This window comes from Podarcis liolepis (assembly GCF_965112155.1).
Source record: "Podarcis liolepis genome assembly, chromosome: 4".
NCBI lineage: Eukaryota > Metazoa > Chordata > Lepidosauria > Squamata > Lacertidae > Podarcis > Podarcis liolepis.
This window is the reverse complement of record NC_139558.1, coordinates 104,258,563-104,272,140: the sequence shown is the minus strand read 5'-3', so window position 1 is coordinate 104,272,140 and position 13,578 is coordinate 104,258,563. Positions and strand designations below refer to the sequence as shown.

General features: G+C 45.9%; 2 protein-coding genes and 1 long non-coding RNA gene across 8 annotated transcripts in view; 1 reads left to right on the top strand and 2 right to left on the bottom strand.

Annotated features, from left to right (window-relative positions):
• The window catches only part of LOC310705432, a 28,236-nt gene extending 24,451 nt beyond the window's left edge, over positions 1–3,785 (top strand). Inside the window, exons 2-3 of the long non-coding RNA XR_014525275.1 lie at positions 209–325; positions 722–3,785. This is a non-coding gene — a long non-coding RNA (uncharacterized lncRNA). The remainder of the gene's footprint in view (positions 1–208; positions 326–721) is intronic.
• Positions 1–13,578, bottom strand: part of LOC310705066 (uncharacterized protein) — a 137,372-nt gene that overhangs the window by 66,510 nt on the left and 57,284 nt on the right. For 4 of the 6 annotated variants that reach the window (XM_083499410.1, XM_083499409.1, XM_083499407.1 and 1 more), the window contains exon 6: positions 10,015–11,973. The exons of 1 other annotated variant lie outside the window; for it this stretch is intronic. In XM_083499410.1, coding sequence (XP_083355536.1) covers positions 10,145–11,973 — 1,829 coding nt within the window. In that variant the 3' untranslated portion in view covers positions 10,015–10,144. Of the gene's footprint in view, positions 1–9,078; positions 11,974–13,578 lie in introns of those variants that run through there. One more of the 6 variants, XM_083499411.1, reaches the window with a different exon arrangement.
• The window catches only part of LOC310705792 (uncharacterized protein), a gene marked incomplete at its 5' end in the record, with an annotated part of 36,115 nt that continues 31,615 nt past the window's right edge, over positions 9,079–13,578 (bottom strand). The window contains one exon of the mRNA XM_083500614.1: positions 9,079–9,201. The remainder of the gene's footprint in view (positions 9,202–13,578) is intronic.

Here is a 13,578-nt window from a genome sequence, read left to right as displayed (position 1 = left end):
TAGCCTTGCCAGGTGCTCAGGGACGGACTCACCTGTCCCCATGTCCTTCTCTTTGCAGATGTGCAGCGGTTCCACATCCCTCACCCAGGGGTGATGACTCAGACCAGAGCAGGGACTCAGACCTGCCCTCCTTGCCCCCCACTGCACTCTCGGGTGTGGAGAAGCCCTCCCTTCGTGAGGAACTGACAGCCTGACTTTTGCCTTTCAGCTGCTGGAGGAAGATCAGCTGTACCTGCCGGAGGTGATTCAGAACTTCCAGGCAGCTCAGCTCAGGGGGCTCTGAACCCAGAACTGCTCCAAGCAGGAGATCGCCAAAGCCATCCTGGTGAGTGGTGGGTGGTGTGGGGGACCCCCATGGGGAAGTCTGGGAAGTGGGGCTTTGGGGACGGGGTTGTCCGTCTGCCAGAGAGGAGGACCCTACTGGCTTAGATTCACGTATCCTCTTTGAAAGGGGAATCATCTTAGGGACTTCTTGTGAACATCTGGGTCAGGAATGCTGTTCCTGGAATGGACAAACACACAAGACGTAACTGGGTGTGCAGTCACATAAACAATACTCTTCTATATAGTCTTATCACAATATCAAATGTTTATCTTGCACATAAACAACACATAAAGTGCAATAATATAGACGAGAGCCAGGGACTCTGTGGTGGGGGCAGCGGAGGGGCGCTTTGGCCCAGACTGGCCCCTGACCCTGAGACGCTCTTTCCACCCACAGGACCTCAGATGTTACGCCCTTTGGGAAAGTGGGGAGGAACAGAAACTAGCAGCCAACAGCATCCCTTCTCTGCTGGCCTTTGCCCGACGGTTCCCCCATCTCAGAGCAAGTAGCTCTCCCTCGTGGATTCAGTCCTTTCATCACTTCCATCTCCCCAAGAGTCTCCCAAGGCTACTCATCCTCTGCAGTTGAGAACAGACCTGACTGAAAAGAAGGGCTTCCTCTTCTGGTGACACCAGAGAATTCTAGAAGACATTCACCCTTTCCATAGCATTATGGATGCACGATTCCCACAGACAAGTTTCTTGGCAAGACAAGGGCCTTCTCTGGCCACTTGAGTGTCCTCCTCAGCATCTCCAAAGAAGGAGCTGGGTTGCAAGAACTGCAGCAAAGGGGGGGGGCAACCCAGGCTAATGGGAGGGGGCTGTCTAGCTAGGAAAGCAAGACCCAGAGACAGTTGTGGGAGACCCAGAGACCGGCTTCCTCTGTGCCGGAGCCAAAGCTGCGACAGATGGAGAAGCCAGACCTGCTGGGGGTGTCAATGCTGTGAGCCCCTCCATCCTACACTCTGGTTGAATTTTATAATGAATGATTTTAGATTGTTCTGTTGTGTTGTACTGTTGTACTGTTTTATTGTTGTTAGCCGCCCTGAGCCCGGCTTTGGCTGGGGAGGGCGGGATATAAATAAAATGTAGAGTGTTTCTGTGGAAGCGCTAGGGTGGACATCTCGAAGGGTTGTTTCACTGTAGAAAGAGCTTTGTTCCATCCCAATTCCCATGGCATCCAAACTGCTCAGACCTGGAGCATCTCTTCCAAGGTTACAGAGTCAGGGGGACTGTGGAGAGCGGACCCCAATCCCACCTCCAGGCTTAGGATTCTCTATCATTCTACATCTCCAGCAGACTTGGGAAGAGTGGAACAGAAGGTAGTTTGAAAGAGACAACAGCTTCAGAGCTAGAGGGAATTCACAGAGAATCCTGTAATGGGCAGAGCAGGAATACCAGATAGGTGGGTTGGCAGGCAGAGAATAAAACAGTGTGATACCTGTATGCATTGATGAATATAAATAGTCAGATTTTTATTTTTTTAAAGAATGGGGAACTGAGGTAGGGCAACTGTTAGGTCCAGTGCTATTTTTCTGCTATTTTTCTAGAAAAAAGAAGTTTCAGAACACCTCCCTCGTTTTCTTAGGATGGCAATGGCACCCACCCAAGAGGGGCCAGAACTGAGTTCCAGCAAGTTCTGGCTGAAAAAAAGACCCAGGTTAGGCCCATTAATAAGTGAGGCCAGCGTAACATACACAGGAATGGGAACTGACCACAAGACTAGTAAAAACCAGTTAAAGGGGAAATTAATGGCCGATTGTTAAAGAGAAAAACAACTCCAGATAAGGTACAAGGAGGGTTCTGACACAGATACTAAAATCAAATGGGTTGGGTAAGTGTTTTTCATGAACTATGGCTTGATGAGAGATGGTGAAGTGCAGACGAGGCAGAAAGTGGTTGGGTAAAGGATGAACAGCTAAGATTATGCATACTTTGCCTATGCTGTATAGTCTGTGTCCTAATAGAAATGTAATGCATTACTGAATGAAGTCCTACTGATTGGGGATTTAGTATGAGGCTCCGTTCTTGAAACCACAAGGAGAATTCCCCCTCCCCAACCCCATACCTCGAAACTTAATACAGTGGTACCTCTGGTTACGAACTTAATTCGTTCCGGAGGTCCGTTCTTAAGCCTCTTATCCTGAGGCGCGCTTTCGCTAATGGAACCTCCCACTGCACACACACCTCCTGTGCACAATTTCCATTCACATCCTGGGGCAAAGTTCACAACCAGAAGCAGCTACTTCAGGGTTAGCGGAGTTCGTAACCTGAAGCGTTTGTAAGCAGAAGCGTTCATAACCAGAGGTACCACTGTACAGGCCTCCTGGCAGCTCTGTCTTGCCCTCAGGACCCTGCCCAGGCCACATCCCTCATTGGCCCCATTCTGCACTCTCCCCAAGTGATTTTACCCAACTGCCATCTGTCTTGGAACTATGACAACTGTTCTTGGTTGCCTGGATGAAGAGGGGTATATGTCTGACCACACCCATTTTGCCACAACCACCTCTGGGATGTGGCTCCCAGAAAGCTTTTGATAAGAAAACATGGTCCTGAAGCTGAAAAAGGGTCACCACCCTGCTTTTTCCAGACTGGAAACCCAGAATAGCATGACATCAAAAGTTCCAGATTTTATAAGGCCAGAGATATGATTAAAATTAGGAAAGAAACTTGACCATCATTTGTTAAAGCAGTCTATTACAGTATTACATACAGAACAATATAAATATGTCATTTCTGTGTGCAACCTGAGAAAAATGGAAGAGATGGAGGAATACTGGAGGTCCTCAGAAATCTTCACTAATTCCATTTCTGGATTTTCATGATCAAAACAAATATCTCCAGGACAAGGGGTGGACATCCAGGGGGTTGTTCTATGTTCAGGACCTTATTGAGTGGTGCTGACCCATCTTATAATAACCTTTGTGAATCCAGTTGAGGGGTCCTCCATATGACTGACTCCAGATAGCTCAGGTATGATCATTTATAGGCAATCTTTTATGGAAGCAGGTGGTTCTTCAGTACCAGAAAGTGTATGAATCTTTTTTGTCTAACTCTGGAATGTATATAACTGGAGAACAAACAAGCCTTATGAGGAATGGCTGAGGCAATTTGGTATGTTTAACCTGGAAAAGAGGATATGATAGCCATATTAAACTATCTGAACGGCTGTCACATGGAAGATGGAGCAAGTTTATTTCCTGCTTCTCCAGAAGGTTGGATTCAAATGGCATGAAAGAAGATTCCAACTAAACATTTGGAGGAACTTTCTGACAGTAAGAGCAGTTTGATGGGGGAACAGACTCCTTCGGAAGGTGGTGGACTCTCCTTCGTTGGAGATTTTTAAACAGAGGTCGGAGGACCACCCACCAGGGATTGTTCAGCGGTGATTCCAACAATGCATGAGGTTGGGCTGGGTGACCCCTGGGGTTTCCTTCCAGCTCTATGATTCTATGATTCCATGAGGCATTTAGAGCTTCAGGATGGACCAACAACTGCAGGCAGGATTAATCAAAGATGGCATATAAACCTGTATGGACATTTGACACAACACAGCAGAGTTGTTAGAAGGGGAATGAAATGAGAGGCAGGACTGAGATTTGGATATGCTTCGAGGTTCAGGCTATGGGAAGTCGTAAAATCAAAATTACAATTCGGAAGACAATTTGATCTTTTTTATTTTAGTTTTTTATTTTTATTGGATTATGATTTGATATGTTAATTGGAGGTTTTTTATTGGGAAATTAATATACACTCTAACAAAAAAAAGAGGGGGAATGAAACAACATCAGCCAGCGTGGTGTAGTGGTTAAGAGCGGTGGACTCGTAATCTGGTGAACCGGGTTCGCTTCCCCGCTCCTCCACATGCAGCTGCTGGGTGACCTTGGGCTACTCACACTTCTCTGAAGTCTCTCAGCCTCACTCAACTCACAGAGTGTTTGTGGTGGGGGAGGAAGGGAAAGGAGATTGTGAGCAGCTTTGAGACTCCTTAGGGTAGTGATAAAGCGGGATATCAAATCCAAACTCCTCCTCTTCATTGTCTTCTTCTTCTTCTTCTTCTTCTTCTTCTTCTTCTTCTTCTTCTTCTTCTTCTTCTTCCTTTAGACAGGCAGTCTCCCCACCCCCACCCCCTTCCCAGTGCATCAATATGGAGATAGTGCTTCCCTTTGGTTTAAGCACTAGATGCTGGGAGTAAACATTTATTCATTCCACTGGTCACCCGTCTTGGTTCCTACTCGAACAGTACATGGACACTTCTACATAACTGTTGTTATTGTGTTTGTGATGTGCGTGGTTCATTCTGTCATGAATGCTTTAGCTGAGTTTCTTGCATTCAGAGGACTGGACTAGATGTCCCTCGGGGTCCCTTTCAACTCTATAATTCTATGATTCATTCAAAACCAATAAAATGTTTGTAAAAGGAAAAAGATGATGGTTAGATCCAGTGCTTTTTTTCTGGGGGGCACGCAGGGGTACGCATACCCCTAAACATTTTGTGAATCTTTGTCGGAATGTCTGCTCGGCCAAGCCGATAAGGCCTCATCTTCCTCCGAGCTGAGCCTTGGAAATCGCCTCCGACGTGTATAATGACCTGAGCCTTTGATAAGGCCTCAAGCACATTCTATCCAGCAGGGTTCCCAGCACAGGGAAGAGACGAGAGGTTTGGTTACATTGTAAAGAGTTTTATTTCTAAACTACGCAGAACAGAAAAGACATCCTCTCTCTATGAAAGCAGAGAGCAACTGAACAAAGGTACAAAGGAAACAGGAAATCACTAACGTCACATCCCGTCTCCCTTTCCCGTGAGACTGCAAGGTCTCTGGAATCTAAACAGAGTCCTGGGACTCCACACAGCTGCACAGTGAGAAACAGAAACTAACATCCTCCCCCTTTCTGTGAACACCACTGGGCAGCGTGTCAGTACATTATCAGTACAAACCCAATTTCTGTACATAGGTACAGTGTTGATCCTTCGGAACAACCTTGGACAATAAAATCATCAGGAATTTCATTACCTGGCATGTAGGACACCGTTACAAGTCCTTTCTGAACACATTCCCTAGCATGTTGCAGCTTCATGCACAACCAATCAAATAGACCCTGGTTGTACATATAGCAAACTCCAGATGTGCTTTTCCTGTCTGTAGTGTCACTTCCAAAACTCACATCAGCAAATATCTCAAGACCACCAGACTTCTGATTGTTAAATGCCAGTCTGTAATGCATAGTGCCTTTCAAATAGTGTGCTATGCGTTTCAGAGCTTTCCAATCCTTAACAGTAGGATTGTTGACTTGTCTGTTAGCAAATTACAGCTAACTGCAATGTCAGGTCTTGAACACCTGGCAATGAAATTTAGTTTGCCTAGCACACTTCTGTACAGTGTAGTGTCAGAAAATGCTTCTTCCGTGTCATCTACCTGATAACCTGTTGTTAGCTTGGTTAACACATCAGCAATTTTCTGTGACTGGTATACTAGGAATTAAAGCTGCATCACATGACGGACACTTCAAGATGGCGGGGGCTGCTGAGCAGACTGCCAAAGGTTACACCCCGTGGAAAGCTGAAACAGTATCCCAGTCCATGCAGGGATGTGTTCCTGAAACCGAAAGCTACACAAAAGGGAGGCTTTTGGAGGAAGAGTGCACGAGGGGGGTGTTTCCTGTTCAGGGGGTGAAATCTCCAAAGCAGGAGGAGCAAGGGGAGTTGGCTGCCACGTCATCCCAACCATCACTGCAACCAGCAGGTGGCACTGCTGTGTTTGAAGCAGTGGAAAGTTTTTCCTGTGAGAAGTTTGGGCAGAGTCCAAATGCCAGGATGATCTGCACAGATGTGGTCACTAGCTGTTCCAGTACAAAGGCTTAGGCAAACCTTTGTGGAAGATGGAACTGGTTCACCATATTTACATCAAGAAGGGTCTGATCCACCAGTTGGGTGAAGACTCCTTGGAGGTGCAAAGTGTTGTGGAGTCTGGCACACTTCCCTGTGTTCCATTCAGCTTTCCGTACTTGTAGCAGAGTGTGCACAGCGCTAGCCACTTGGTGTGTAAGCTTGCAGAAGATAAGAGTCCACACGCTGTTCTTCTAAACTAGCAGCTTTATTTACAGCAAAACAGTAAAAATAAACAAACCATCTCTGAGACAGCAGTCATCTTGCTTCCTTGCTTGGCAGCAAAAGCGAAAGTCAGACACAACAGAAGTTGGAGACAGCTCCTCCCCAGAACAGGCAGGACGATGGGTTCTGAGCTGTTAACCCTGTAAGCTCTGATTCCCCATCACACCCCCTCTCGTCCTGCACTGCTGGGGGCTCGTAAGTTTCACCACTTTCCCCAAACACAGACCTTTACAGAACTCCCCATGACGCTGAAAGCTCAAGGTTTCATGACCCCATCTGCCAGGTTCTTCTGGCTTGAACAGTACTGCAATCTCACCAAGCCTAAGTGGATACTCTGACACATTCTGGAAACGCATGTCTAGGTGTTTGGTTCTGGCCTTAAACTGCCCAGACTCTGCCAACTTCAGACAGGGTTGATTGTCCTCCCACACCGTGATGGGCAAACAACAATACCTGCAGATTTCTCGAACCAAACAAACATAGAATTCCAATTCCCTGCAAAGCTCAGACAGCGCACTGAATTCAGCTTAAGTAAAGGAAAGCGCAATGAGACTTTGCTTCCGGGTGTGATAGCCTGGGATGCAGATTCAGATGCTGAACCTAAGGAATCCCAACCTGAACAGGATTCCTCGTCTCCAGAACCAGCTGAGTCGGGGTTAGGGCATGAGCCTGAAAGGGCCCCACCTGTGCTGGATCCTCAGGTGCAGGCACCAGCTGAGTCTGCTCTGGCTCCTGAGGTGATGGAGGACACATTGCCTGCAGGTGCTCCACTCTCAGCCCCATCAGAGGAAGCTGGGGTTGCCTCTGGGTCCGGTAACCCTCCAGCCTCTCCTGAGCTGCAGAGGCTCAGGGCAGAGAGGCGGAGGGAACTAAGTTCCTGCAGGAGGAGTGCTCGCCTCCAGGCCAGGAGAAGCGAGTCACCTGAGGATCAGGGCCACCCTATGCCTTGGGACATATAAAAGCCAGCCAGCCCCAGTCCCAAGTTGCGGGAGCAACGTTGGTGGTTGTCAGTCGCTGCCTGATCCCTGCCCTGCACCCAGCTTCAACTTTTATGGACTGCCTTCATATTGCTTTATCAACCATGGGCTGGACCTTGCCTCTTGATTAACCCCCGAGACCAGTACACCGGGATTTCCACCCAACCAAAGAGTCCCCAAACCTTACCACCATCCCAGATACGGACTTCCTGTTAGCCAGATTTGCCCAATCGCTATGTGTCCTGCACATCAGCTAGCCGTCACCCTTAGCTGACAGCTTGAGACAGAAATCCTTGGTATCCTGCAAATACGCAGCACCCTCTTGATACCATTCCAGGCACTCACACTCGGGTTTGTAGCTTCCTTGCTGAGCAGACTGGTAGCAAAAGCAATGTCCGGTCTGCTCCACTGGGACAGATACAACAGCCTACCCAGAGCTGACTGAAAAATCTCAGCATTTTTGAACTCAGCGCATTCTACTTGCTGACTATCTTTCACATAACTTGTCTCCATGGGTGTCCTGACCCCTGAATTCAGACATCCTGAACTTCTCAAGCAGTGATGCTGACTTGAATAAAGTATTGGTGGGGGCCCAGGTAATGCCCTCCTTGCACAATCAATCACATGATGCATGCACACCATTTGAATGGCAATGCCTATAATGGCAGTGACTTTTTAAGAAAGTAAAATTTTGAGCCCAGCAGCTCCCCTTGCCCCAGAGAACACTTCTAGCATGTCATCTCCCCTACCTGTGTCCATTTGGTATCATCCTTTCCAGGTTTTTTCCTGTCCATTGTGTTTGTCTTTCATTTGTTCTCCTATGTGTGTTGCCAGTAGAAGCCACAATTCTGTGGGTACTCTAGGTGGTGCAGAAAACACCTAGAAGCTCCCTAGAGGTTCAAGTGCCGATAAACTTCTGTTCTGAGATCTATAAATTCCAATTAGCCAGCAGAGGGTGTCACAGGGCCAGCCTACCTTCCCTTTAAAGCAAACATGGGTCTCCAGCTGTTTTGGGACTACAACTCCCATCATCCCTAGCTAGCAGGACTAACGGGAAGGGATGATGGAAACTCTAGTCCAGGAGCTGCTGGGAACCCAAGTTTGGGAAACCCTGCTTCAAAGCAACTTTTGCGTTTGGCCTGCAAATATGGGACCTGTCCACTTTTGTATTTTCTTGTATTTTGATTTTCTTGTGACCTTTGTACATTACTTATTTATTTACAGTGGTGCCTCGCAAGACGAAAAGAATCCGTTCCACGATTCTCTTCATCTAGCGGTTTTTTCGTCTTGCGAAGCAAGCCCATTGACAGCTTAGCGGATTAGCGCTATTAGCGGTCTAGCGGCTTTTAGCGATCAGCTGAGAAGCGGCTTCTCAGCGGATCAGCTGTTAAGTGGCTTAGAGGCTTAGGAAAAGGGCGATAAAAGCGGGGGGAAATCTGCGGGAACTCACAAGACATTTCGTCTTGCGAAGCAACCCCATAGGGAAATTCGTTTTGCGAAGCGCCTCCAAAACGGAAAACCCTTTCGTCTAGCAGGTTTTCCATATTGCGAGGCGTTCGTCTTGCGGGGCACCACTGTATTTGTAGAGGGAAAATTAAAAGAGAAGTTGTATGGCAAGTTGTGGAAGAATAAAAGGTTGTGTTTGGGGGGGAAAAACCTGGGGGATGGCCCCCTCAAATATTTTATTTGGGGACAAAGACCCCTAGGGCTTTAAGAGTTGGTGCCTATTCCCTACACCCACAGGTCTCAGGAATGTTACAACATAAAAACACAATATAAAAACACAAAACCGATGTTAATCAGCCAAAGGTGGAGATTTGTCTTGTTCCTAGTCTGGCCTGAATTGGAGAGTGAAAAATGGAGAGATCTCCTTATGTGGAGATCTGAAGACCTGAAGATTACAAATTTGATTAAGGTGGAGGTTGGAGCTGTGGGGATAATCGGATTTGAAAGGAGTATGAAGCAAGATTTGGCCCCATAGGCTTCATCTTTAAGTATGGAGGTCTGGCCGGAAGAAATATGGATCCTGTTGGGCCGGAGCTTCTCCAAGATTTGGTGTTCAACATTAAGGACTATCAAAAGGACCGGCAGAGAGGAAGTGAGAGAGAATTAAGAGCCTCGGATGTTAGATCTCCAGGCTGATTGCATATTGAGACTGATAGACATTTGTTGGAGACTGAAACCAGGAAGGGGGTATGGGTGGAATAGAAATTGGGAACTTAAAGGGTATATAATTATAACTTGTTTTCTTTTTTGTTTTGTTATTTGTATGAAAATTGGGAAATTCGTGGAAGGGAATTGTGGTCGATCTTAGAAAATGTTTTAAGAATAAGTATTGATGTATAAGTTTGGATGAGAGCTAAGATTAGATAAAGTAAAATTGGTTTTTAAAGTGAATTAAATTAGGTGAGGACTTGCTGAGCTAATAACTTGAATTGGAATACAGAGAGGGGAGGTGCGAGGAGGTCTGAGAAATAAGTTAAAAGAAAAGCAAGCAATTGAAATTCTATGTGTTTTTAATTGTTTTTAAGTTTTGCATTTTTGCATTTTTGTTATTTTATTTTTTTGGGTATCTTGTATTATTTTGGAAATGCTAATAAATATTCATTATGAAAAAGAGAGATTTGTCTTGTTCCTAAAGCTGTTTAATGGCTTTTCCGACCTTTCTATAGATTCTTTGATGGAAAGTGAGATGGGAGCTCCTCCAGAAGCTCTTTCCACATTCCGCACACTAATATGGTTTCTCCCCTGTATGAATTCTCTGATGCCTAGTGAGAGAGGAGCTATCAGTGAAGCTCTTTCCACATTCCACACACTGATAGGGTTTCTCCCCTGTATGAATTCTCTGATGGGAAGTGAGATGGGAGCTGTGACTGAAGCTCTTTCCACATTCCACACACTGATAGGGTTTCTCCCCTGTATGAATTCTCTGATGGGAAGTGAGATAAGAGCTCTGACTGAAGCTCTTTCCACATTCCACACACTGATAGGGTTTCTCCCCTGTATGAATTCTTTGATGCGAAGTGAGAGTGGAGCTTTCAGTGAAGCTCTTTCCACATTCCACACACTGATAGGGTTTCTCCCCTGTATGAATTCTTTGATGGGAAGTGAGAACAGAGCTCTGACTGAAGCTCTTTCCACATTCCACACACTGATAGGGTTTCTCCCCTGTATGAATTCTTCTATGGGAAGTGAGATTCTGGCTGTGACTGAAGCTCTTTCCACATTCCACACACTGATAGGGTTTCTCCCCTGTATGAATTCTGTGATGGGAAGTGAGATTGTGGCTCTGACTGAAGCTCTTTCCACATTCCACACACTGATAGGGTTTCTCCCCTGTATGAATTCTTTGATGGGAAGTGAGATTGGAGCTATCAGTGAAGCTCTTTCCACATTCCACACACTGATAGGGTTTCTCCCCTGTATGAATTCTTTGATGGGAAGTGAGTTTGGAGCTATGAACGAAGCTCTTTCCACATTCCACACACTGATAGGGTTTCTCCAATGTATGAATTCTCTGATGGGAAGTGAGATCGGTGCTCCTACTGAAGCTCTTTCCACATTCCACGCACTGATAGGGTTTCTCCCCTGTATGAATTCTCTGATGCCTAGTGAGATGGGAGCTCTGACTGAAGCTATTTCCACATTCCACACACTGATAGGGTTTCTCCCCAGTATGAATTCTTTGATGGGAAGTGAGTTTGGAGCTATGAACGAAGCTCTTTCCACATTCCACACACTGATAGGGTTTCTCCCCAGTATGAATTCTTTGATGCGAAGTGAGAGTGGAGCTTTCAGTGAAGCTCTTTCCACATTCCACACACTGATAGGGTTTCTCCCCAGTATGAATTCTTTGATGGGAAGTGAGAGAGGAGCTCTTCCTGAAGCTCTTTCCACATTCCACACACTGATAGGGTTTCTCCCCAGTATGAATTCTTTGATGGGAAGTGAGATCAGAGCTGTGACTGAAGCTCTTTCCACATTCCACACACTGATACGGTTTCTCCCCAGTATGAATTCTTTGATGCGAAGTGAGTTTGGAGCTATAAGTGAAGCTCTTTCCACATTCCACACACTGATAGGGTTTCTCCCCAGTATGACTTCTTTGATGGGAAGTGAGTTTGGAGCTCTTACTGAAGCTCTTTCCACATTCCGCAAACTGATAGGGTTTCTCCCCTGTATGAATTCTCTGATGGGAAGTGAGATCGGTGCTCCTACTGAAGCTCTTTCCACATTCCACGCACTGATAGGGTTTCTCCCCTGTATGAATTCTCTGATGCCTAGTGAGAGAGGAGCCCTGACTGAAGCTCTTTCCACATTCCATGCACTGATAGGGTTTCTCCCCTGTATGAATTCTCTGATGCTTAGTGAGATCCGAGCTCGAACTGAAGCTCTTTCCACTTTCCACACACTGATAGAGTTTCTTTCCAAGGATATTTTGTTGATGGGAAGTGGAATGGGAGCGCTGACTGCAGCTTTCTCCACACTCCAAATTTTCACGTGGCTTTTCCTCTCTGGGGATTTTATCGTGGTCACCTTTGTTCTTGATTTCATCATAATCTGCAATGGGGACAAAAAGGGATTAGAGCCTCAAGAACAAATGGAGAAGAAATTAAGGGAGTTCAGTGTATGTTTCTTACCTTTGTTGTTTGTCAATAACCAACATATTTATTATCAGATTTTGTTGAGTTGTTGACTGCTGCTTTGTTTGCTATAGAGTAGTGGCCAAAATTGTGGAAGACTTTTGCAGAAAAGTGTATTTCAGAGGTTTGATGGCTCATAACACTGCTTCTTTTGGAGTAATATCATACAATTATGTATCAACGGAAATTGTTCATTTACCCATATTCTATCTAATGTTATAGCCAAATAACCAGAAAAAGGAAGCACAACTTGCTTAGGTTGACTGTGTGTCTTTTTGTGGTTGGTTTTTTTTGTGTTCTTGTAAAACATAATAAAATTATAGAAATGGCACAAAGAGTTGACTGGTCATCCAGAAAGCGATGTAAAATTGTACTGTTTAATGAACAATGCTACAGTTATGAAGAAACTGATGAAAGATAAGGAAAAACTTAACCAGACTGGCCATTATATATTTTTGAAGAGGTATCAGGAGACTTAGTCACTATAAAATCAGACCGGTAAAGGCAGGGAAAGGTGCACAAAGGCAAGTAACGATGGACGAGTGGAGAGACTGTCCCTACATGACAGAAGAAAATCATCTGGGTGTATACAAGATGACATGGCGCAATTTAATGTGAAGTTGAGTGCAAGGACTGGTCAAAATGTTATAATTCTAAGGAATAAGCCATTGTCATCTCACAAGCAAAGGTTGAAAAGATTAAACCCATGTTAACTGGACAGCTGAACAATGGAACAGTGTTATTTGGAGCAATGAGACCCAAATCAGATAAGATTTACATCCACTTGCATTACACCGACCACGAAACAATCAGATATTGTGTTGATCTGGGGTTGTATGGCAGCAAAAGGTGTGGGCAAAATTTACATCATTAATGGGGATGTAAATGCCCTAAAATGCATAAATGAAAGACTTGCGCGCAAACTGAAGCGTTCCTCAGGTGATCTTTTCCCAGATGCTGAAGCACGTTGTCAGGGAACTGCCCTCGGTTCAGGAGGGAGAGAGGAAAAGCCGAATGGATTACAGAGAGCCTCCAGGGATCGTGGGAAGCAGCTCCTCTTCAACGGAGGAGAATAAAGACGCCTCCAGTGGAGCGGCGCTGCAGGAGTCGGAAGAGGCAAGACAGTGCCAGGACAACTTGCCTGGGCAAAGTGGGGAGGAGAGGGGTCCTCTGTTACCCACACCCTCCTTGCGCAGAAAGCATCCGCGCAGAGAGGGGAGGTGCAGACTGGGAGTCAAGAAGCTGCTTTGCTGGGGAAAGTTTAGGAACCGCCCACTCACGGATTCTGCCAACGACTGAGCCAGCCACGGGAGAGTGGCGCTCCGGATGGATAAGGTTTATTTTGGCAGCAAAAGCAAGGCTTCACAGCTAAGCAGGGATATATTTGCCTGCTTGCTCTCGAGCAACCCCTTGGAAACATCACACACACACACACACACACACACACACACACACATATATATTCTATTTTCTATTGCAACAGGATTCCGCTCCATGTCGTGTTGCTGCCGTGTGCAAAAGG